General features: G+C 43.6%; 1 protein-coding gene across 1 annotated transcript; it reads left to right on the top strand.

Annotated features, from left to right (window-relative positions):
• Window positions 1–2092: 2092 nt before the first annotated feature.
• On the top strand, window positions 2093–3031 carry LOC149449637 (olfactory receptor 5AR1-like). The gene has a single exon (XM_089692976.1). It carries the CDS (start codon window positions 2096–2098, stop codon window positions 3029–3031), a length of 936 nt encoding a protein of 311 aa, XP_089549102.1. The 5' UTR covers window positions 2093–2095.
• Window positions 3032–24913: the final 21882 nt, after the last annotated feature.

Below are 24913 nucleotides of genomic sequence, written 5' to 3'. Positions count from 1 at the left end.
TCAGGGGCCCTGGTGAACAAGTGCTCCGGTACTTAGACTCCGCACTCTGGGGAGGCTCTATCAGGGGACTGATAGAGGTACTGTCAGGCGGTCTGTTACAAGTTGCCTTCACCACCTGGCTCTCATCTGAAGAGGCTTTGTCACTACAATCCAACCGGCCACAGTACAGCTGGCATCCCATGCTTCTTTGGGCTCAGCATCCCCTGTCACCATCCTCAGGGGTCTTGTGCACTCAACTGCAAGGAAAGCCCTCTCATCAGCTCGGCCTCAAGTCCAAATACATGGCACCTGCCTTCCAAGGCAACTGATCAAACTCAAGTTGTGTTTGTTCAGCTGTGTGCCTGGTTGTCCTGGCCAGGGAAAGACAGCTTTGACAAAATCCTCATCGCTTGCGTTGTTCATTCATCAGGGGAATGAATGTTCCTTCATCTCCTCTGTGGGAAGCCATCCTGACCATTAGTGTTGGGCTAGATCAGGGGTAGGCAACCTGCGGCTCTCCAGCTGTTGCAGGACTACAAGTTCCATCATGCCTCTGCAAGTCATAGCTGTAACTGTGAGTTCTGTAATGTTGCAATGCCTCATGGGGAATGCAGTTCCACAACAGCTAGAGAGCCGCAGGTTGCCTACCCCTGGGCTGGATGTTCAAGTCGAACATAAGTATGACTCGAACATTGGCCGTTCATGTGTTTGGTCACCCCTGTCCCCTTGAGACGTCATCACAGTATTTAAGAACTGTCATCCTGGCTCAGCTGTCAAACGGCAGGAGCCCGCGTCGAGAGTGGAGCGGTTTTTTTTTTTACATTTTTCGGATTGGTGGTGGTGATGGGCATTGTGATTGATGTTGTATCAACTTCGAGGGATATTTTTTTAATTTTTGTTTTTAATAAAGGATTTGTCAAAGACTGTCTCCTGTCATTTTTTATACAGAACTTTTTTTTTTTGAATGAGTAGCGGTACTATGTACCCCCTACTCATTCACATGGGGGGGGGCAGGATCTAGGGGCCCCCTTGTTTCGATAAGCCTCTGACCCACAGGCCCAACACAACCACTGTACTGTTGTGGGGAGGAGGCCCTTGTCCCCATCAACATGGGGACAAGGTGGTTTGGGGGGGGGAGCCCCCCTGCCCCAAAGCACCCAACCCCCTCATCTGCTGCAGAGCAGACACAGACATAGCCCACTTTTTTCTGTGGGCAGTCGGATGGAAATGGAAAGTCACCTAATCCACCAGATGGATGGGGAATGTTTTTGGCATACAGGATCGGATCGTATGCCGTCGGGAGTCAGCAGACACTTGTCCACTGACACCCGTCGGTCCATAGAGTTCTACGTGTGGTCCGATCAGGTCCACCATGAAAAACTGACAGGCTGACCTGATCGAAATGTCAGTGTGAAAGAGGCCTTTATGGAGAAATCTGGGGTCAAAAAGATCCCAAATCCCTCCTCTGCCCTTAAAAGCATTCAATCACACGAAGATCGGGGCGATTGCACACTTTTATTTTTTAAAACTAGTTTACTATATAATGTAGATGAACAAAGCCAATCCGGTCTTTGTTCGGCTCCGTGACCAGTTGTCAGCAGCCCCGGCTGGTCGATTGGTACTACCGGTGGGACAGGAAATCCCGGTAAAGCCACTGCTTGTAATAGCGATCGAGCAGATAGTTAGTTGCTCTGTTTCTCATTGCAAGAAAACTGAGTGTCGGCTCTAAGAAATGGCATCAGGCAGCTGCAGGCATTATTTCAGTAAAACCACCTGAAAACCAATGATGTGCCAGATACTTGACTGGCCTGCAAGTGGTACTATCCCCACCCCATTTGCTTACATGGCTGAGTATTTCTGGTCATGTAAGTGAATAGGGCTGATGACCTTGCTGGCTTTTAAGTACTCAGTGGTTCCTGTACCCTCTGTCATCCTTAACAACAATTTACTGTGAGAAGCTGTCATATATAATAGTGGAAGTAATACATCTATAATGGAGGTGAATGGTTTAGTGGCCAGACTTCAGCTTTAAACACGTTTTTCTGTAAATTACCTTTTTTTATCTCAGATTAAAGAAAACCAATTTACGTTTCAGCCATCACAGGGAAAAAGCTCAATGGATATGGGAGAAAACAGGACGCAAGTAGCCATGTTTGAGTTTTCTGGTTTAACTGATGATGAAAAACTTGTCCCATTCCTCTTTGTGTTCTTCCTGCTTGTCTACATGGTGACCATCCTCGGAAATGTTGGAATGGTGGTAATTGTTCATATCTCTCCCAGTCTTTACTCTCCGATGTACTACTTCTTGAACTATTTATCTTTGGTGGACCTCTTCTACTCTTCGGTAGTTACTCCCAAAATGTTGTCCGACCTCCTTTCTGAGAAGAAGCAGATCTCCTTCATTGGTTGTGCCCTTCAGTTCTGCTTCTTTGCTGGTCTGGCAAGTACAGAGATTTTCATCCTATCGAGCATGGCATATGACCGATATGTGGCTATCTGTCATCCGCTCCACTATGTCTCAATAATGACCAAGAAGAAATGTCAGGGGCTGGTTCTCATTGCTTTCCTAATTAGCATTGTGCAGTCAACATCATCAACCAGTTGTATGTTCACTCTTCAGTATTGTGGTCCAAACCTGCTGGACCATTTCTATTGTGACATCCCACCAATACTCAAATTGTCCTGTTCAGATACTCGTTCTTGTGAAATTTTGACTGTGTTCTTTGTATGTTTTTGCACAGTAAGCTCATTGACGGCCATCCTGGTCTCCTATACTCTTATTATATCAGCCATTCTACAAATGAAATCCACCAAGGGTCGACAGAAGGCATTTAGTACATGCTCCTCCCATCTAATGTGTGCTACCATATTTTATGTCACTGTTTTCGTCACCTACTTACACCCCTCTTCTAGCCATCTTGAGAAACAAAATAAGGTGGCCTCTGTCTTCTATGCAGTGGTGACCCCAATGCTGAATCCTCTTATCTATAGTCTGAGGAACCAGGAGGTGAAGAGGGTTATATTGCAATTACTGCAAAAACATAAACATTGATATGGGTAAAATACTACTTTATAGAAGATCTAAACCCTAACTTGATGATATTTAGTTTAACACAGTTTGTCATAGACAATTCCCATTTTCCAGAAATGACTTGTAGCACCTTCCTACAATAGGTTGCTAGAAAGATTCAGGTAAAATTAGTTTTTTAGCTCCTCTGTAATCATTGGGGCAGAGTGTGATTATTTTTGGCTGTTCTGGTTCTCACTTACTGTAGGCTCAACTGCTTCCCGCTGCTTTCTGGTGGATTCTAGAATGTAGTAGGTTGGAAAAGGCAGACCATTGACCTTAATATTTATTTGGTCTCAACCAATCCCTGGGAAATAAGGATGCCTCGTAGATGGCTGAGGAGTACATAAATAGTATGGGGTCTGGAGCAGCCAGGAAGGGAAGTTCCCCAGCCTGAAGGGCTGTTGCCCTTTGGGCAGTATTGGTGAGGTTTGTAGGAATTCATCAAGGTCCCAGTGCAACAAAGGGGCATATTCTCTGGAAATAGCTGGAGCCAAATCTAGGGATTTCACTGAGGATCTGGTCTGGGAATTCACTGGAGAAGTGATTGGCCAATATGGGGCCAAGTATCTGGGGACATTGTGAGTACAGGCCTGAGTGCAGGATCCTAGTGACTGTTCATTTCTACTTTCTCTTTGACCATTTTCTCCAGTGCTGCTGGTTTGGGACCTTACCGATCCCTTGAGGGTCTCAAAGTTCCTTATCCCCCTACAGTCTGCTAAGAGGGGGCTACCTTAAGGAGAGTAGACAAGTCAAAGACTGCCCTCTGATTATAGCACTGTTCTGGAGTATTCTGGAGTACCCTACAGCTCCCTGAACCCCAACCAAGTTGAACTGGCAATGAAACATCTAACGACACCCTAAGTTTGAGCATTGAGCTGTGAGATTGGCTATGCTGCTGTGCACCTGTCTGCTTCTACACCAAAGTGGGAAGAGAACCTGGGACAAACTAGCGGGCCCATCAGAGGGCTAGTGATACATACTGTTTTTAATTATGTTCTTAATTTCCTTTAGCTCTGAGGCTGATCTATTCAAGCCACTTTCAGCAACTTCCTGTCTACATGTGTGGTATGCATATTATTGATCCAGACTGACTCTGGCAATGGTAGGCTGTGCCCAAACAATGTTTATTGGCACAGACACTTGTGGTCTCCACTAAGAGGGCATGGGACAGGACAATTAGGAGACGTCAACCCATAACAGGAAAGCCTGAACAAAGACAATCAGGGCAGGATTGCAAGGCATTATTTCAACCACTTGCTGCCCACCTACAATAATTGTACTGTGAGCAGATAGCAGCTCCAGGCTGGGGAAACATACCTGTAAATCTTTCTTCTGGGTTCAAGGTGTGAATGTCCTCGTCCTCTGCTGGCCCGTACTGTGGTTGGACAGAGCAAGAGTTTGGCAGCTGATTTCAGACAATAATTTTTATCATGCCAGGAACAAACATTGAATAATATTTTACCAAGATTGCCAACTCCTCACAACCTTTTTACTGACAGATTACATATTTATTGACAACCTTAAAAAATAAACTTCACTGCAAACTAAAACATCCAATGTTTAAACAGTGCAAACAATACTTTTAATACCCCAACAAGTAAACCATTTTTATAGTTTTCCCACTTCCTGTCCAGCCAATTTACATAGACAGCCAAGTGGATGCTATGTTGTTCCTGGAGGATATACTTGAATTTTAGAAATATCTTATTAACTGGCAACTTCTTGTAAAAAAAATAATTTTCATTTTCTTTCCTGCATTTTCCAAAAACTAGTGGCAAAAAATGATATTTTCAAAAGACCCTCTATGCCTTTCAGAAAATACCTTGGAGTGTTTGCTTTCCAAAATGGGGTCACTGATCCTGGTGCTCCAGGGCCTCGAGGAATGTGAGAGGTAGTCATGAAATTTGACGTGTAATTTTTGCTTCTTAAAAGCCCAAAGGTGCTCCTTGGATTTTGGGCCCCTCTATGCACCTAGGCTGTGAAAAAAATCTCACACATTTGGTAACCCTATAATTTGGAGGAGTAGCAGAATGTGTTTTTTTGTGTTCAGTTGCAAGAAAAAGTATGTGAACCCCTTGGGATTACGTGGAGTTTTGCATGAATTGGGCATAAAATGTGCTCTGAACGTCATCTAAGTCACAACAATAGAAGAACACAGTCTGCTGAACATAATACTACACAAACATTAGATGTTGCCATGGTTTAATTGCACATAACATGTAAACATTCACAGTTCAGGGAGGAAAAAGTATGTGAACCTTTGGACTTAATAACTGGTTGACCCTCCTTTGGCAGCAATAACCTCAACCAAACGTTTCCTGTAGTTGCAGATCAGACCTGCACAACGATCTGGAGTCATTTTGGACCACTTGCAACTGTAATTCTAAGTATGTCTATGCCATGTGTGTGAAATAACTTGTCAAAAGGGCATTTGTAAAAAAAAACACATTTTATTTATTTTCTTCATTTTCCAAAAAAAGGGGGGGGGGTATTTGTACTGTCCAGGCATTTTAGGGCCTCAAGAAATGAGATAGGCAGTCATAGGCATCAGAAATTATCAGTTTTCAGATATATACCATAGTTTGTAGAGACTATAACTTTCACACAGACTTAGTAATAAACACTGATTTGTCTTTTGCTTTTTTTTTTTAACAAAGAAATGTAGCAGAATACATTTTACAAATTTATGAATAAAGATTATTTATTTGTTAAATTTTGTAATAGTAACAAAGGAAAAAATTACCTTTTTTCATATTTTGTATTTTTTTTCTTTGTTTATATCGCAAAAAATACAAAAACCTAGTGGTGTTTAAATACCACCAAAATAAAAATCTATCTAGTTGTTAAAATAATAAAAATTTAATTTGAGTACAGTGTTGCATGACCGAGTAATTGTCATTCAAAGTGTGATAGCACTGAAAGCTGTAAATTGGCCTGGACGAGGGGGGTAGAAAGTGCCGGTATTATGGTGGTTAATAGTCAAGCAGAGAGAATGACAAAAAATCAGCATGGACAATTGAGTGTTTTGAAGTGACGACTACTCTGGTATTGTATTTTCTCTTTGTTGCACTGAGGCTAGGTTCACACCTTGCGTGTTGCGATTGATGCATTTTTCCGGTGCACTTTGCACTGCGTTTTGCATTTTTTAACATGCATTATTGGAATGTTTTTTGATCTGTTTTTGCCTTTTGCATTTTTTTTGCCAATAGGAAAGTATTAACTTTGATGCCACTTTGATGTGACTTTGGATGGGCATGACTTTGATGCAACTTGGATGTGACTTTGGATGGGCATGACTTTGATGCCACTTTGATGTGACTTTGGATGGGCATGACTTTGATGCCACTTTGATGTGACTTTGGATGGGCATGACTTTGATGCGACTTGGATGTGACTTTGGATGGGTGCAACTTGGATGCATCTTTAATGCTTCTGATGCTACTTGAGTGCCAAGTCACTTCAAAGGTGCATCAAATTTGCACCACATGAACAAAACTGTTGTACTTTCCTATTAGCAAAAAAAAAGTTGCACAAAGTCACACCTATCCAAAGTAGCATCAAAGTGGATACTTTCCTATTGGGAAAAAAACAAAATGCAAAACATAAAAAAGTAACTACATGGGTTTCTGGAGAGTGCCCTTTAAAATCTATTGAATCAAATACGTTTGATTTAAAAAGTTCTTTCCAAAAATGCAGCGGCTTAGAAATGCATAGATGTAATTGAGTCCCATAGGAAACCGTGGAACTGGACTGTAGTGCATTTCTACAAAATGCACTAGAAAACACATAGGTGTGAACCAGGCCTTAATATTCCAAACTACATCACCGATCTGGTATCCAAATACCACCCAAAACGCACTCTCCGCTCCTCACAAGACCTCCTACTCTCCAGTTCCCTGGTCTCCTCTTCCCATGCCCGTCTCCAGGACTTTTCCAGGGCTTCCCCCATCCTTTGGAACTCCCTACCCCAATCCATCAGACTATCACCTACTCTCCTCACCTTTAGGCGTACCCTGAAAACCTATCTCTTCAGGGAAGCCCACCCCGCCCTCAGCTAATTACTGAACTCCTCCACTCTTCCTACCACTCCATCCCCCACAGGTATTTCTTCCTGTACCACTCTCTTCTCTCTCCTAGATTGTAAGCTCCAAGGAGCAGGGCCCTTGAACCCCTTGTGTATCGCATTGTATTGTTACTGTACTGTCTCGTGTACTGTCTCCCATTATAATGTTATAATGTACAGCGCTGAGCAAACTGTTGGCGCTATATAAATCCTGTATAATAATAATAATATCATATGTGAGACTTTTTAAAAGTCAGTAAGGAGGTCTATTTATAAAACATTCATTGCATGAGTGTTAGAAGCTCCTTCTAGTGGCCAAAATGTGGTATAGTTTTTTGAACTATCTCATTGAGAAAACTATACCACATTTTGACCACTAGAAGGAGCTGGCGATACAGGTATTAATCTCTTGGAGAAAATACGGGACATTTCTACCAACTTGTAGGAATGCTTCTGATGTTCATGCAATGAATGTTCAATAAATAGACCCCTCAGTGGGAAATAGGGCACAAAAAGGTAATAACAACTAGTGTGGTGTGACTCATTAAAACAGAGGTGTCGTTTTTGCAGTAAGCAATGTGACAAAAGAAAACACAGCATTGATGGCATCATTGGGAGGGAAAATGTTACAGCATTGGTGGTTTCAGAAAAAGAAAAAATAATGAAAATCAGTAGTTCCCGGGAGGAAAGACAATGCCTCATGCCAGTGGTAATATAGAGGGGAAGACTGCCCTGGCATCAGTGGTGTAGGAAGAATGGACATGTAGCACTGCAAATTTGCAAGCAGAGCCTGCAAAAAAAAAATTTATTTATGGACACCTGACCATCACACCGATATGAGCTTGTTGGACATCCCATTCCAAAAACCATGGCCGTTAATATAGAGTTGGCCTCCATTTTTCTGCCATAACAGCTTCCACTGCCCTGGGAAGGCTTTCCACAAGATTGTGATTGCATCTATGGGAATGTTTGCCCTTGATGAGGTCAGGTACTGAGTGGTGAACCTCAATGGTAAAGATTGGGGATTTTTCTGCATAGTATTTTTAATCTCAGCTTGGCTTATGGTCATGTTGGTATAGAATGTAGGCCTCCTGAATTAGTTCTGTAGGATAACATTTCTCCTTAAACTTTTGTTTAAGGAGTTCACCCTGAAGGGCATAATCTTCGTCCCGAGAGCAGTTGTGACAATGTATGCAGAACTGACTTTTTGGGATGTTCGGCATCCACCTAGGGTGGTGGCAACTATGGAAATAGCGGTAAGAATTACCAGCAGTAGATTTGGTGTAATTTTTTGCATAGATAGCTGTGTCCGTGTGATATAATTCTAAGTCTAGAAAGGCTAGAATGGCTGGATCACATACATGGGTAAAAGATTGGTGTCACAGCTGCTTCCCCTCCATCCCCCCTTTAGGATGACCTCCCCCCCCCCGCCGTCTCCTGTCCTGCCGCGGCTCTTTGAAGCCGAGCCTCGCAGGATGAGAGGCGCGGCCCCTCGCACCTCTGCCACTATCTTGTCCCCATCCGGCGAGGCTGGAGGAGACCGGATGGCGAGGTTCACACCTCTCTATGGAGAGGTGTGAGCCTCCTGCAGAGATGAGAGGGATCATGGCGATAAGCTGATGCCGAACGATCCCTGTCATCTGCAGCGTGGGCACAAGAAGTTCCCGCGCTTGCAGATGTCCCTGGACAAAGGTCGCGTTCATGAGAAGCGTGGCCCGTGTCCAGAGCGCGTGCCTCGTTGCCGAGCGACGAGGCCCACCGCCCCCGGCCCGCCCCAGTTGCCAGGACGATCGGAGAGTGTCCTGTATCAGCTTAAGAGGTTGATGCCGAGCTCTCCGATCATCCATTCTGCTGTGCAGTCACGGAGGGAGCCCCAGCTGCGGCAGGACCCTCGTGACCAGACTCTGCCTGAGACCCCCAAGGCTAGGGGGAGATGACCCACACCTGCCTGAGACCCCAAGAAAAGGGGGGAGATTACCTGCTTCCTGCCTGAGACCCCAGCGGAGGGTGGATTACCTGCCAGCTGCCTGAGCCCCGCAAGCCTAGGGGGAGATTGCCTGCCAGCCTGCCGGAGACCCCCAGCCCAGGGGTAGATTACCTGCTGCCTGAGACCCCAGCGGAGGGGGGATTACCTGCCAGCTGCCTAAGCCCCCCAAGCCTAGGGGGAGATTGCCTGCCAGCCTGCCGGAGACTCCCAGCCCAGGGGTAGATTGCCTGCTGCCTGAGACCCCAGTCCAAAGGGGGGAGACCGCACAAGCCACACCTGCCTGAGACCCCAAGCAAAGGGGGGAGATTACCTGCTACCTGCCTGAGACCCCAGCAGAGGGGAGATTAAAACCAGCTGCCTGAGCCCCCCAAGCCTATGGGGAGGTTGCCTGCCAGCCTGCCGGAAACCCTCAGCCCAGGGGTATATTGCCTGCTACCTGAGACCCCAGTCCAAAGGGGGGCGAGCGTGCAAGCCAGGCTGCCTGAGGCCCCAGCGAAGGGGGGAGATTGCCTGCCTGCTACCTGAGATCCCAGTAAAAGAGGAGACCGCACAAGCCAGCCTGCCTGAGACCCCCTGCCCCAAAGGAAGAGACCCCTCGCCTGTCCCGGACCTCCAACAGGTAGCTGCATCTTGTTTTCTTATCCCTGGGAGACCGGACACCCTGACAGATCCGTGGGCATATGCTTTTCCCTGTTTTACCTGAACTGTGCCTGTGATGATCCCCTAACCCCCCTGTTAGATTACAATCTGCTACAGAGACTTTTTCTTTGCTCTTGATACTAGACTGCAAATGTTTTAGCCCCTCCTTGCTGTCCCCCTACTGGCGAGATCACCCTCCCTGCCATTTTCCCATTGAGTGACTGTCATTTTGTTCTCTCAATAAAGCTTTCTGCATTTGCCATCTGCTCTGTGTGTTCTGTCCTGCCTACCCTCCGTCACAATTGGCCCAGACTGTTTGAGTTGCAATAAGTAACAAGGGACTCAACAAGAGTTCTAGTGCTGTCCCAAATAATTACTATCATTTGGTTCCACACCCAACACAAAAATATGAAACAGATTTTCCATCATCACTGGGGAATACTTTTAGAAGATCTCCACCTGAAATCATCCATATCTGATGTACCCAAAATATCTTATAGAAAGGATCAAAATATTAAAAATAAAATAAATAAAATTGAGTTTGAAAAAATTGCTAACAAAGCAAAAATCAGTGTCTTCATAGCAAAAAACGGGAAAAAAAAATCAGAAAAAATCGAAGCTGAATCAAAACTTGTATTCTCCATCTCCATCCCTATGACAACCAGGAAGAATTAGTCAGTACTGCAATGGCAGCCTCTGTCCTCTGCCATCTTTATAGTGCACACCTTATTGGCAGTATTCAACTGCACTTCATGCTCCTGCTTCCGTAAATGTTTTAAATATAAAGAACCAACTTCAAAAAGTTCTTCAACTTTTTCATCCATGCCAAATGTCAGTTAATGCCTTCCTTACATCTTTATTCCGTAGGCTATATATAAAGGGATTACAAAGTGGGGTGACCATACAGTAGAAGATGCTGAGGACTTTACTGAGGCTTTGTGAGCCTTTCTCCATGTACATGACAATTGCAGTGACGTAATAGATGGACACAACGGACAGGTGGGAGGCACAAGTGGAGAAGGCCTTATCACGGCTAGTGGCAGAAGACATTTTCATTATCGTCACGATGATGAACAGATAGGAGATGAGGGTCCAAGAAAAAGGTCCAAAGGCCATTATGCAGGTCAAGACAAAGATGGAAATTTCAATCAGCCATGTGTCCATGCAGGAAAGCCTCAAAACTGGGAAAAGGTCACAAAAAAAATGGTCAATTGCTAGAGCAGAACAAAACGGAAGAGTAGAAATGGAAACCGTCGGTAATAATGAGGCCACAAATCCAATGCACCAAGTAGTCATGGTTAAGCTTTGACATACTCTTGAGTGCATCAGCTTTGAGTAGTTAAGGGGTCTGCAAATGGCTAGATAGCGATCATATGCCATAAGTGCCAGAAGAACACTCTCCGTTCCACCGCAAGAAAGAAAGAAATACATTTGTGTGAAGCAGGCAGCCAGAGAAATATTGTGAGAGTAGCCCAGGAGGATTTGTAACAGCTTAGGGGTTACCGTTGTGGTGTAGAAGACCTCAAGAATGGAGAGATTCATGAGAAAATAATACATGGGTTTTTGAAGATGGACATCCAGCCAGGAGACAAAGATGATCAACAGATTGCCTAGCAGTGTCAACAAGTAGATGATCAGGAAACATAGGAAGAGTGGAATTCTGGCATAGTGTAAATCAGAGAAACCGATGAGATAGAAGGTGATTGGTGGAGTGTGGTTCAGGGACATTCTGTGATGGACAATCTATCAAAGATGAGTTATAAGAATCATTCAATCTACTATAACAATACCCTTATATTTTTAAAAATTGCTATAGAGCTATCAATTTGTTTAAATGAGCGTTTGTTTTTTCATTGTTATTGTTTTGATAGGTTAGAGTAATGTTTGGACCTCTGTGGGGTTTTTTTTTTACCTGGATTTCCACCTATCTATCCATGTAATTATAAGGAATCATAAATGTAGAAGAAAATCTCCCATTGGAAGTACCTTCTCCCTACAATGGTGAACTGCAGAAACATTTAAGAGCCTCCAAATTATTTCTTCATCAGACAAAAGGGATAAAGGAATCCTTTTGCCAGGGGCGGACTGACAACTCATGGGACCCCCGGGCAATAGGGGATCATGTGGCCCCTGTGTCCTTGCCCACACTCAAATCACACCCAAAAAAGCCTATGAAAGGTACCAGGGACATCTCATGGGGCCCCCTACTGACCCCGGGCCTTCGGGCAGTGCCCGAGTTCCCCAATGGTCAGTCCGCCCCTGCCTTTAGCAGTTACAAAATGTCACCGCTGTTCCACATGTGACAAACAAAAGCTTGATGCTCAACATATTGGTGTTGAATCAAGGTGGAGTGGCACCATCTGATATTTAGTCAACACTCATTCCTTGTGCTCAATAGCTATACAGATTGCTTGTGAATTTAAATGATCTTAGGGTAGACAGCCAATACTGATTATTCATATACAGATAGTGAGAATTGACACATCAGGCTAGATTTAAAACTGTCTATATCTAGCTTTACTGTGTCCCTTGTCTCAAAAAAACATAATCAGCTTGTCCATATTAAACTTTAACTCATAAACATAAATTGTAGCCTCTCTAAAGCCATCTAAACATTGAAATCTCTTTCTAGGTGGAAAGTGGACCTTGTTCAGTTTAGCACTCCCCCACCCCTACAGTAGCATAGGATGCTAGGCAAATGTAGGTATCTCCTCTGTAGTCAGTGGAGCAGGGATTGATTGCTCTGGCCTGCTCCGTCTCTCAAAGGCTGATGCTCTGATTGCTTCCCCCTGTTTTTCAGAGGATTCTGGAGATATAGTGGGAGGGAAAAAGCCTGAATATTTATGGGACTCCAGCCAATCCCTGTGGAGGTGTGCCCAGTAGATAGTTGCAGAGCTAATCAGGGGCTGACTGACAACTCATGGGGCCCCCCAGGCAATAGGGGATAATGGGGCCCCTGTGTCCTTGCCCAAACTCAAAAAAGCCTATGAAAAAGGTACCAGGGGCATCTCATGGGGCCCCCTACTGACCCCAGGCCTTCAGGCAGTGCCCAAGTTACCAAATGGTCAGTCCGCCCCTGGAGGCAATAAATAGTCTGAGGCCTGAGGAGGGAGGAAGAGTTCCTTGCTCCAGTCCTACTGGAGGAGACCCTGTGCAAGGGCTCTGCCCCTGGGGCAGGAGTTCTAGAGGTGCCACTAAGAAGATATCAAGGTCCCAACTAAGCTGTAGCTGGGGGGTCTATTAGCAAACCAAGTCCTGGAATCAAGTTCCCCCTCCCTCCCCAAAGGTCAGCAGTCTCTGGTCATCCCCTTCACTGTCTGCAGTCTCTGGTCATTCCCTGCACTGTCTGCAGTCTCTGGTCATTCCCTGCACTGCCCGCAGTCTCTGGTCATTCCCTGCACTGTCTGCAGTCTCTGGTCATCCCCTGTACTGTCTGCAGTCTCTGGTCATTCCCTGCACTGTCCGCAGTCTCTGGTCATTCCCTGCACTGTCTGCAGTCTCTGGTCATTCCCTGCACTGTCTGCAGTCTCTGGTCATCCCCTGCACTGTCTGCAGTCTCTGGTCATTCCCTGCACTGTGTCCGCAGTCTCTGGTCATCTCCTGCACTATGTCCGCAGTCTCTGGTCATCTTCTGTACTGTGTCCGCAGTCTCTGGTCATCTCCTGTACTGTTTCTGCAGTCTCTGGTCATCTCCTGTACTGTGTCCGCAGTCTCTTGGTCATCTCCTGTACTGTGTCCGCAGTCTCTGGTCATCTCCTGTACTGTGTCCGCAGTCTCTTGGTCATCCCCTGTACTTTGTCCGCAGTCTCTGGTCATCTCCTGTACTGTGTCCGCAGTCTCTTGGTCATCCCCTGTACTGTGTCCGCAGTCTCTGGACATCCCCTGTACTGTGTCCGCAGTCTCTGGTCATCTCCTGTACTGTGTCCGCAGTCTCTGGTCATCCCCTGTACTGTGTCTGCAGTCCATTGGTTCAGAATATTTTTTTTTCTTGTTTTTCACCTCTAAAACCTAGGTGCGTCTTATGGTCAGGTGCGTTTTATGGAGCGAAAAATACGGTAATTGTATTGCAGTTTTACAGAACTATTCACAGAAGTATATTCAGTTTTGGAATTGAACAACGTGCTGCCTCTGTCATGTTTGTTAGCTAGCTGTTGGCTAACCGTCAGTAGGACAGCACAGCTATTGTGAACATTAAAAATAAGTGCCTATACTGTTTAAAATCCAGTAATACACTGTCACCCTGCTCTGCAAATGCTCAGTTGCTCTCTATTTTTAAGCACGTTGCTTAATTTGTAGAGGCTGATCTGTTGACAGTCTAGAAATGTACTGCTGCTCAGGAGTTCTGGGCTCCAGCAAAATGGCAGCCTCTGGAAGAAGAGACAGGAACAATGCTGGGGGCAATTTACAGTGCACACATTGATTTTGGTAGCATAATTATTAATGTGGAATGTATGTTCCTTGTGAAAGAACATTTAGGTTGATTTACTAAGATGAGAGAGTGCAAAATTTGGTGTAGAAGTGCATTGTAGCCAATCAGCTTCTAGCTTCAATTAAGCTGTGAAAAAAAAAACTGGAGGCTAGCTGGTTTCTCTGCAGAGCTGCGCCAGATTTTGCACTCTCCAGTTTTAGTAAATTGACCCCGTTATTTTTTATCAAGATGTTATGGGTTCCACATTAAATAGCGTGGTAAGCTAGTGGAGCAGAGGGTGATTGCTTTTGGCTGTTCTGGGTCATGCTGGCTGCAGGCTCAACTACTTCCCATTGCCTTCTAGTAGGTTCTGGAATATAGTGGATTGGAAGAGGGAGACCCTGGGATGAATAGTTATACAGTCTCATTCAATCGCTAATCAAGGGGATGACTAGCAGGGGGGCTGGGGAGGGGGGCAGGGGTGTGTTTATTTTTTTTTTTATTATATCTTTTTTTTCTATTTTAAATGTTTTTCTATTTTTAATTACAAAGCTCAACAATTTATCATATTCATCAAAATACAAACATTTCATCTGAATTTTACATCCCTATCTACCCTCCCCCCCCCCTCACCCAATCACCCCTCAACCTGCTCCAGTCCATATAACTCTTCCCATCTCTTTCCATCTTTCCAGTCCATGTCCATATCCCTTCCCTTTGATCATCTATTCCTACGCTTCCTCTTCTTTCCATTCTTTCTTTCTCTCCAACCTTTCTTTTCCCTTTTCCTATTGCTACGGCACTCCAGACGTTCCATTCAATTCTCCTGCCTCCAACCACCTGGTACTCCCACTACTTCCATATCTTTTTTAGATGTCTTGAATTCATGCCATCTTCCCCATTCCTTTCTAAATTTTCCCATTTTATCTTCATCTATATGGTATAACTCCTCCATCTTATTTATATATTCAACCCTGTCTATCCAGTCCCTCATTGTTGGAGGCTCCTGTACTTGCCAGAATTTGGGAATAAGTCCCTTAGCCATGCTAATTATAGGGCATAATAATACATTATTTTTATACTGTTTCACTGATATATCTGACCTAAAAAATTATTATTATTATTATACAGTATTTATATAGCGCCAAAGGGTTTGCTCAGCGCTGTAAAATAGCGAGGGGGACAGGACATGAGACAATACAGTAACAATACAATACACGAGGGGTTTGAGGGCCCTGCTCTTTCGAGCTTACAATCTAGGAGGGAGGGGAAAGTGGTACAGGAGGAAATGGCTGTGGGGGATGGAGTGGTGGGAGAAGTGGAGGAGGTCAGTTGTTAGGTGAGGGTGGCATAGGCTTCCCTGAAGAGGTGAGTTTTCAGGGTGCGCCTGAAGGTAAGGAGGGTAGGTGACAGTCGGGTGGATTGGGGTAGGGAGTTCCAGAGGATGGGGGAAGTCCTGGAGAAATCCTGCAATCGGGCGTGGGAGGAGGAGACCAGGGAGCTAGAGAGTAGGAGGTCCTGTGAGGAGTGAAGGGCACGGGTAGGGTAGTATTTGGGTATCAGGTCGGTTATGTAGTTTGGGGCAGTGTTGTGAGTGGCTTTGTAGGTCAGAGTTAGCAGTTTGAATTTGATGTGTTGGGCAATCGGGAGCCAGTGAAGGGATTGGCAGAGGGGGGAGGCAGATGTGGAGCGGTTGGTGAGGTGGATGAGTCTGGCCTCAGAGTTCAGGGTCGACTGGATTGGGGATAGCGTTTGGGTAGGCCAGTGAGGAGGGAGTTGCAGTAGTCCAGGCGTGAGATGATGAGGGAGTGTACAAGTTGTTTGGTAGTGTCTGGGTTGAGGAATGTACGTATCTTGGAGATGTTGCGGAGGTGGAGCCTGCATGATCTTGATAGTAGTTGGATGTGAGGTGGGAAGGAAAGGTTTGAGTCCAGGGTGACACCCAGGACTTTGGCATGTGGGGTGGGAGTGATGGTGGCGTTGTTAGTAGTGATGGAGAGGATGGGGAGGGGGGCGCGGGGGGGGGGGGAGACCAGGAGCTCAGTTTTGGACAGGTTTAATTTGAGGAAATGGAGCGACATCCAGTCTGATATGTCGTTCAGGAGGTGGGCGATGCGGGCGGAGAGTGAGGGGGTGAGGTGGGGGGTGGAGAGGTAAATTTGGTTTAAATAGACACACCCACGGATCCTTCTGTATAGTGATCCCCAATATCTTTTGTATAAATTGGATTATATCTTGTCAAAATCCCTGTATTTTTGGACAATCCCACCATATATGTGCCATTGTTCCCTTAAATCCCCATCCCCTACAACATAGGGGTGAGATTTCTACTCATTGTCTATGTGCAATACTCGGTGTCAGATACCATCTCGTTAGACATTCTAGTTCATTTCAACTCTGTTCATGTTCTTCACCCCATGTGTTAATATGAACATTTTTTTTTTCTGTTGTTCAGTCATTTTTGTTCCCAGTTCCCTTTCCCATTTCTCTAAGAATGACGGAGGATCCGCCCCCTTCAATTCAATAAGAATCTTATATACCACATGTTTTGGAGCTATATCACAACCCAACAATTTTTCAAATGGGAGCATGTCCTCCAACATCCTCAATGGTTGAGGCAACTTTGAAAAAAAAATGTCTTAATTGACAATATCTCAGTTCATCTAATACAACAAATATCTATTTTTTACTCTTTAAATCCTGAAAAGTGCGCAGCTTTCCTTAACTACTTTATCCGGTAAAAGTGCATCTACATCTTTAAAGCATTTCCCTGAAATATTGTCTTTCCCTGGTGGAAAAAACTCAGTGCCCACCTGGGGCATCAACAGTGAATTATACTTCCAACCTATTGCTTGTACATTCCATCCCACAGTTTCAACACCTCCTGTTTCAATGTGCTACTAATCTCATCCATAATACAAAACGTTCATGCTATCCAGGTAATCTTCTCTAATCGTGTGTTAAAAAATTAAAGATGAAAAAGGAGAACTGGTATACTCCACCACTGATATCACCAAAATGTTCCAAAAATATTATAGCAGGCTGTACGATGTGAATCCTAAGAACCGGAAAGTTAAAGAGGAAGAAAAGAGGGGGGAAAGGTAGGATTATTTAGCCCCTTACCTACCGGGCACTTCCAGCCCCTTCCTGTCCAGGCTTTCAGTGCTGTCACACTTTGAATGACAATTGTGCGGTCATGCAACATTGTACTCATTGAAATTTTTATCATTTTATCAAGAACGAGTGTAGATATTAGAGGAATTAAAATCAAAGAGTAGATCATAAAGTAGTGGCATATGCAGATGACATGCTGTTTTATATCGAGAACCCTGGATTAACATTGCCCAATCTAATGGGATTACTAAAATAGTATGGAGAGTTTACAAAAAGACTTTCTATTCACATGGAGGGAGAAGAATTAGGTTATCTAGGAATAAAGCTAGCCCCTTATATAAAGAACATAAACCAGGTAAATTATTTTCCATTAATAAAGGATGAATTGAGAAGACTCTCAAGGGGCAGGGTCTCCTGGATTGGGTGTATACATTTGGTTAAAATGATGATAGTTCCAAAAATTGTGTATAAATTCCATATGCTCCCAGTCCATATCCCAGGATCCTTATTTGGGATAATAAAAAAACGAATACTTAAATATATATGGGCCAGGGGCGGACTGACCATTCGAGTACTTGGGCACTGCCCGAGGGCCCGGGTTCAGTAGAGGGCCCCATGAAATGCCCCTGGTACCTTCTTTATAGGCTTTTTTGGGTGTGCTTTGAGTGTGGGCAAGGACACAGGGGCCCCAGGATCCCCTATTGCCCGGGGGCCCCATGAGTTGTCAGTCTGCCCTGATATGGGCTAATAAGAAACTGAGAATTAGGTATGAAGTTCTGTGTAATAATAAAGAGAAAGGGGAATTAAATCTGCCCAATATTAGGAATTATTATATTGCGGTGATACTTTCACAAATTGTAGATTGAACATAAATTCACAGGGGAAGAGTTGGGTTAAAATAGGTAATTCACCACTGAGACATACAGACCAAACAAATGTCAGGTTGATGGCACTCTAATGCAAATATCTTTATTCCATTAAAAATGCAGGGTACTGCAAGCCAGGGCCAGGACAAGGGGTGGGAAGAAGGGGTGGCTGCCCTGCCCACGTGGAATAAAAATATATTTTAAATATATGTTAAAAATATTCTTCCCAAATATATATATGTATATATATATATATATATATATATATATATATATAGTATGTTGAAATGCATTTTTTATATATTAAAAAGTATATGAAAAATATTTTTCAAAATATATTTTCAAATATATGTCTTTGAAAATACATTTAATCTACTTTTTTGGACTGCATTTACAAATGTATGTATATATATGTTAAAATTACTTTTTTTATATGTAAAAAAAAATCTGAAGAATATATTTAAAAAATATAATTTAAATTAAATTTACATTTGTTTAGAATATATGTTAAAATATATTAGTGTAGGCCAATTTTTTTCTAAATATATTGGAAATATATTTCTCTTCCATGTGGATGGGTACAGTGGGGATTGGGGGATTGTGCTAGAAGGGGGATTTGTATTAGGACCAGGGGAGGACTGACCATTTGGAAACTCTGGCACTGCCTGGGGGCCTGGGGTCAGTAGGGGGACCCATGAGATGCTCCTGGTACCTTTTCATAGGTTTTTTTGAGTTTGGGCAAGGACACAGGGGCCCCATGATCCCCTATTGCCCAGGGGCCCCATGAGTTGTCAGATCGCCCCTGATTAGGAGGGTGGGGTTTGTGTTAGTAGGGATGATTGGGTGGGGGGGGTGCTAGGAGGGGAGACCTGGGGGAAAGGATTAGTGATAGGAGAGTGGGGATTTGTGCTGGGAGAGGGGGGGTTTGAAGGGGGGGGGGGATTTATGCTCCGAAGGGAATTTGAGTGGTAGGGGATTTGTGTAAGGAAGGGTGATTTGGGAAAAAGAAAGGGTTTGAGATGGGAGGGGGAAATTGTACTGGAAGAGGGGGTAAGAAGATTAGTGTTCAATTTTTTTTGTGGAGAGGGGATTTTTCCTGACATATAATGCTCACACATTCGGGGGGGCACTATTTGGCATCTTAGCCCTGGGTGCTAGGTTACCTTGTTCCAGCACTGCTGCAAGCAGATAGAGCCCTGTACTATAATTTTTATGCAATAAAGATACCTACATTGAGAGCTTGGAATGCTGTCAATCTGACATTTATTTGCCTTGTGATTACACAGGAGAGCTATGATCCTCCGATGTAATCTGCAGGACTGAGCAGCCATTTTATCAGGCGACAATGGCAGGAGTGGACCAAGTCTCAACAGCACCCCTCGCTGCATTGTGGCCAAGGCTGGTGCCTCTTCTTCCTCTCCTTCTGTTGAGTCTTTCATCTGGACACACTGTCTTGGCTTAGTTGGTCCGTTGGTGTGGCCTTGTTTCTAACCACCTTATATATCCCCATTAGGAAAATAGGTTACCTGCAGTAAAGTAGAACCTGAATGCAATTAATCTTTACACAGCATCTACCAAGGGCAAATTTATATAGCTTTTGGCATAAGCCTAACTGGGGTTTGTAACCTGTCTCTGTAACTTCTGGCCTTTAGGGATTAATTATTATTAGGGAAGGTTAGAATTGGAGGGACCCCAGAGACGACCTCGTTGAAGAACTTTCATCAACAACAGCTGCATTATCATAATGGCATTAAAACTGCAAATACAATTATAGAGAAAGTATGTTGCATTTTCACTGAGGACATATATTTATTATTGTGTTTTTTTGTTAAAATATATTTTTGAATTTTTTTTAAAAAGGTGCCTATTTAAAGTTTTATTATATTATTAAAAAAAACACACTAACATGGACATTCCAACATGTCCAAAGGCAAAGAAGGCTATTCAGAGCCTATGGAAACACAGCCATCTTATACATAATATTGTACAAGGTTTTAAGAAGCCAACAAACATTCACACTCATATAAACACACAAATATCCGCTGCCCTCCCTCCCCAAATAATAAGACATGAACACCCGTCAACAGTGTAATGTCAACAGAGTATTGAAAGTTAAGGGGGGGACAACTAGACAATTGAGCAATAGAAACATTGGCCCATTAAAAAACAGAAAAATCAAGCCAGTGCTATAAAATTTTGGTAAACTATTTGGGCCAATCCATACCCATATAAATCAACTTATATTCGGGTAGAGCAGAGTTCACCAAACGATAAATTTGGTTTTAGGAACTGAAATGTTCAGGTGGGTATCCAGAAAATTAAATAGATTGATCCAACAGGTAGAGAGTAATGAAAATGACCAAAACATTTGTAGGAGGTCAGCAGAACTTTCCCTACGTTTATTGAAGGTCTAACAATAGTAGACAGAGTAAAAGAAGTTATGCCTTAATGCAGGGGTATCAAACTGGGGGCCCTCTAGGTGTTGGGAAACTACAAGTCCCATCATGCTTCTGCCTTTGGGAGTCAAGCTTGTAACTCTCAGCCTTGCAATGCCTCATGGGACTTGTAGTTTGGCAACAGATGGAGAGCATCCAGTTTGACACCCCTGCCTTAATGCAATGGGATACGATGGTGCAAGCACAATACTCAGAAAACAGACAGTATACCTAGAGGACATCTCTGAGTGACCATAGGATGACTCAGAGATATTAAGGCCATTGTGTTGTAGGCCATTGTGGTGGGCAAGAAAATAAATCTGAGAGAACAGAAAGAGAGTGTAGGAAAAAGACATGAAGCGCTTGTGAAGGGGGGGAATCTACAACGGGGGGAACTCATCCCACAAGATAATCTCTCCCACTGAGGCACCCAATAGAGATAAAGATGTAAAAGTGGATGGTCAAAGTTCAGGTGGAAATAGGTTTGGATCCAAGGGGAGATGAATTATTGTTGCTGAGGTAAGCCATCATTTTGTCATTGATCACCTTCCAGGAAACTCAGACATCGGACCCTGACATTGCATTGGGATCGGCCAAAGCAATGCACCTGACCACAGGTCAGGAGCACTGCTTTGGCCAATCACAGCATATAATGATGTCACAGGGGGTTACCCCATCCTCTTGTGATGTCATCACAATATTTAAGAACTATCATCCCAGAGCAGCTGTCAAATGGCGGGAGCCAGCGTCAAGAGTGGAGTGTTTTGTTTTTTTTTCGGGTCAGCAATGTTGGCTCGCATCATGATTGACATTGGATCTACTTCGGGGGACTTTTTTTAATATTAGTTTTTAATAAAGGACTTGTCAAAGAGTGTCTGTTGTGCCTGTTTTCCTTGATGTAGTGCCACTACTGGGTACTAAGTACTATTTTCAGTTTATTTCTGTGATATTGTATGTTCATACACTCAATCAAGTGTGTCAGAGGGGCTGAAATTCTTGAGAGGGTTGAGGCAAAGAACAGAAGACACATCCTATCTAGCGGCTATTCTACAGGGGTACCGCTACAACAGTAAACAAGATAAATAGGGAAGTCGAATGTTCCTAACAGGGACGCAGACAGCAATACAAACCTGGCAGGTGTTCTAATCCCTCTCCACTCTAACTAAAAAGTTTCACCTTTAGTTCTACTTTAAGATGGCTTGAGCAGAATGGGTAGGATGGGAGTTTCTCTTTGCCTAGAGATGAGCTTTATATGAGATTCTGGTGATTGTATTTAGATCTCTCCAGTTGGTATATCAAAATCCATTCGCCTTTAAACAATGTTCATAGAATTCATACCATGAAAATACTTGCAATCCGAAAACTGGATAATTGTGGTCTAAGTTCTCAGAGGATATGGAAGGAGCTCTCATGAGTTTGAATGGGAATGTATTTCCAGGGATGTCAGAGTGACTATTAATCAATTATTTTATATTTGTTCTAGTGGATTATTTCTATGTTATCCTCACTTTATAGAGTTTGATCGACTCTCTCCGCAGGAAGTACTCATTTGAGATATGATTTCTATGCATTCTGAATTCTTGGACATCAACATTATCTTCTATTTTAACAGAAGAAGGAAGAAAAATGACAACATGTTGATCTACATTCTACACCATTGTGACACTGACCTTGGTAAGGATTCCCAAGCAAACTATGGCCAGTTTGAGCTGACATGTTTTATCTGTTATCCTTGTTATAATAAGGGCACTTATAAATGGTGGAACAAGCTATCTTTATTAGTGAATTTGACATCCTGAATGACGCTGTGATTAGATGTGATGTGAATTATCGTGCTGAAAATAAATTGTTCTGGTGGATGGGTGATAGTTGGAACTGATATTCTTTTATGAAGGTTTCCCACGCTCTTGTGAAACTTTTTATACTCAGGCGCACAGTATTGGCAGCAATGATTTTATTATTATCTGTAGCTAGGTGCTGGACTACAGAAACATGGAGAAGTAGACTTTGTCCTCTTTACAGGCAGTTTGCTTTCACGGTGTACTGCTATGCTGGATGTTGTGTTGCACTATTCACTCCAGTCACTTCTTTGCAGAATGCTGAGGATCATGGGAATCAAAGTTCGGAACATCAATCATGGAATGGGACTCATGGACTCTAACACTACAGTTCCCATAGGACACTGAGGAGGAGGGGGAGTGGTGAAATAACTTGGACTGTACAGGAAACTTCTTCCTCTTGGGAATGTGGGAGTCCATGTGAACATATTAGACCATTGCAGAATATTCCTATCTTTACGCAGGAAAGGGCTGGTTGATCTCAATGCCTCTGGAGCTCCGGTCCTAGATATTGTTTCCTTGTTCTTCACTAGAACATGTCTGTGTGGAGCTCAGACATGCTCCAGTAAAAAACAAGTAAACAGTATCTGTGTATCACCTTAAATTGAGGAAGTGGCAAGTTTGAGCCAAAAAATATGTCTTTGGTGAAATAAATAATATTTATATTTAGTCAACACGATGACACAGATCCATTTCTGGAGGCGCCACACCAAACATTCCAATGGGCGACTCTGCTGTTCAATCTATCAACAGGCTTTTGTTACTTATCAAACCTCAAAGCTTACTTCTCAAAGCTTACAGTAATATCCTCCCGATGATTCCTTCAAGGATCCCTGAAGAGCTACCTATCCTGCTTGGAGACAATAATATTCTCTAGTTTTGCTGATCTCCTCCGCACTTCCACCACTCCATCTCCCACAGCTATTTCCTCCTGTACCACTCTCCCCTCCCTCCTAGATTGTAAGCTCCAAGGAGCAGGGCCCTCGAACCCCTCGTGTATTGTATTGTTACTGTACTGTCTCGTGTACTGTCTCCCATTATAATGTACAGCACTGAACAAACTGTTGGCGCTATATAAATACTGTATAATAATAATAATAGTACTAGGAAGGTTGCATTCTTTACCCAACAGGGTCACCACAACTTCACCAAATGCAAATTACAGTTTTGAATACCTCTAAATCACTATTACTGTAACTATTAGTTCTACATGGTTACTTTACTATAGCCCATCTTATTTCTTCTGTGCTGAACTGTATTGTAATCTCTGCACAAACTGTTGAGACTATGTAAATCCGGTATAATAATATAATAACAAGGGCTCTCCTGCCTCTCTTCTAAGTTTTTCAATAAATACCTTGGGTTGTCCCCTGGGTCATTATCCTACTACCTCGGCTATACCCAACTTGAATCCTGAGGATCACCACCACATAACCACGGTAAAATAGGTGGTTAAGGTGCATTTTTAACACTCACCCCAAGCACCTACCCCTCTAAGCTGCAATAGTAGTCATACAGGGATATACACATGCCTGGGTTTTAATGCTCTGTGTTGCACTATGTAGGCTGTGGGGGTTGGTAGGGCATAGTTAAGGAACTGCACACACTGGTTGAATTTTCAGGAGATGTAGCACTCACAGAAGAGTATACAGTACTTGCAGTGAGTGCTGCACTGAGACCGACAGCAACTGGCGCAGGGGGCAGCTGAGAAGCAGTAGGCAGCAAAGAAGTGGTAGAAGAAAGGTTCCCCAAGAAGCTCTGATGGTAGTCCATTTCCTGTGCTGTTCCTTCTCCTTTGGAACCTCTCCCTTACACTAGGAACACTCTCCTTAACCAGCAGGTTCTTGTCCCTGACCTAACTACACAAAAAATAACACCCACTGCAGTGAGCCAGTACTTTTTATAAGCACTGACCTCACTAAAGATAGCCATCATAGGTCATCCAGGTGGCAGCATCTGCTCAGACTGCAGCCCACCCAATGACATGTACAGAGGCCTAAGTAGAATGTGTATTTGACCTTTCCTCCACTCTCCCTGCAGGGTGGTTACAACAGCACCACTTGTGTAGGGAGGTCAACCTACACCTGCCTACATACACAGAAAAAAGTATCTCCCTGTCAAATTTGGCAGGCAGTACCTATTCAAGTGAATGGGCTGCCCCACAACCACAAGCCAAATGATAAGCTCACATTTGTTACAGTACATGGTCTCCCCATTGGGGTAATACCTGGAAAGTATCTCACCAAAACTGAAATTCCTATTGCAGGGGTCGTAAAATATGACTTCTGAGAAAATGATTGAGATAATCACATAGGAAGGAAATTGCATTTCTGTGGGCATTAGGTATACCAACCATATACAGAAGGCCACCAGGCTGCCATATCGCATGGAATTTTACAAAAAATGATAGCACCTGCAGATTGAAAAGGAAAGGTCATTTTTAATAACATCATATTACAAAATGGTGGCGATTGTACAGTATATGATATATTATTTTTGTATTTGCTACTTCTA

This window comes from Staurois parvus, unplaced genomic scaffold (genome assembly GCF_062004578.1).
Source record: "Staurois parvus isolate SC_StPar_1 unplaced genomic scaffold, SC_StPar_1.0 ptg000609l, whole genome shotgun sequence".
Taxonomy (NCBI): Eukaryota; Metazoa; Chordata; class Amphibia; order Anura; family Ranidae; genus Staurois; species Staurois parvus.
The sequence above is the reverse complement of the archived record's forward strand: the minus strand, read 5'-3'. Positions and strand labels throughout refer to the sequence as shown.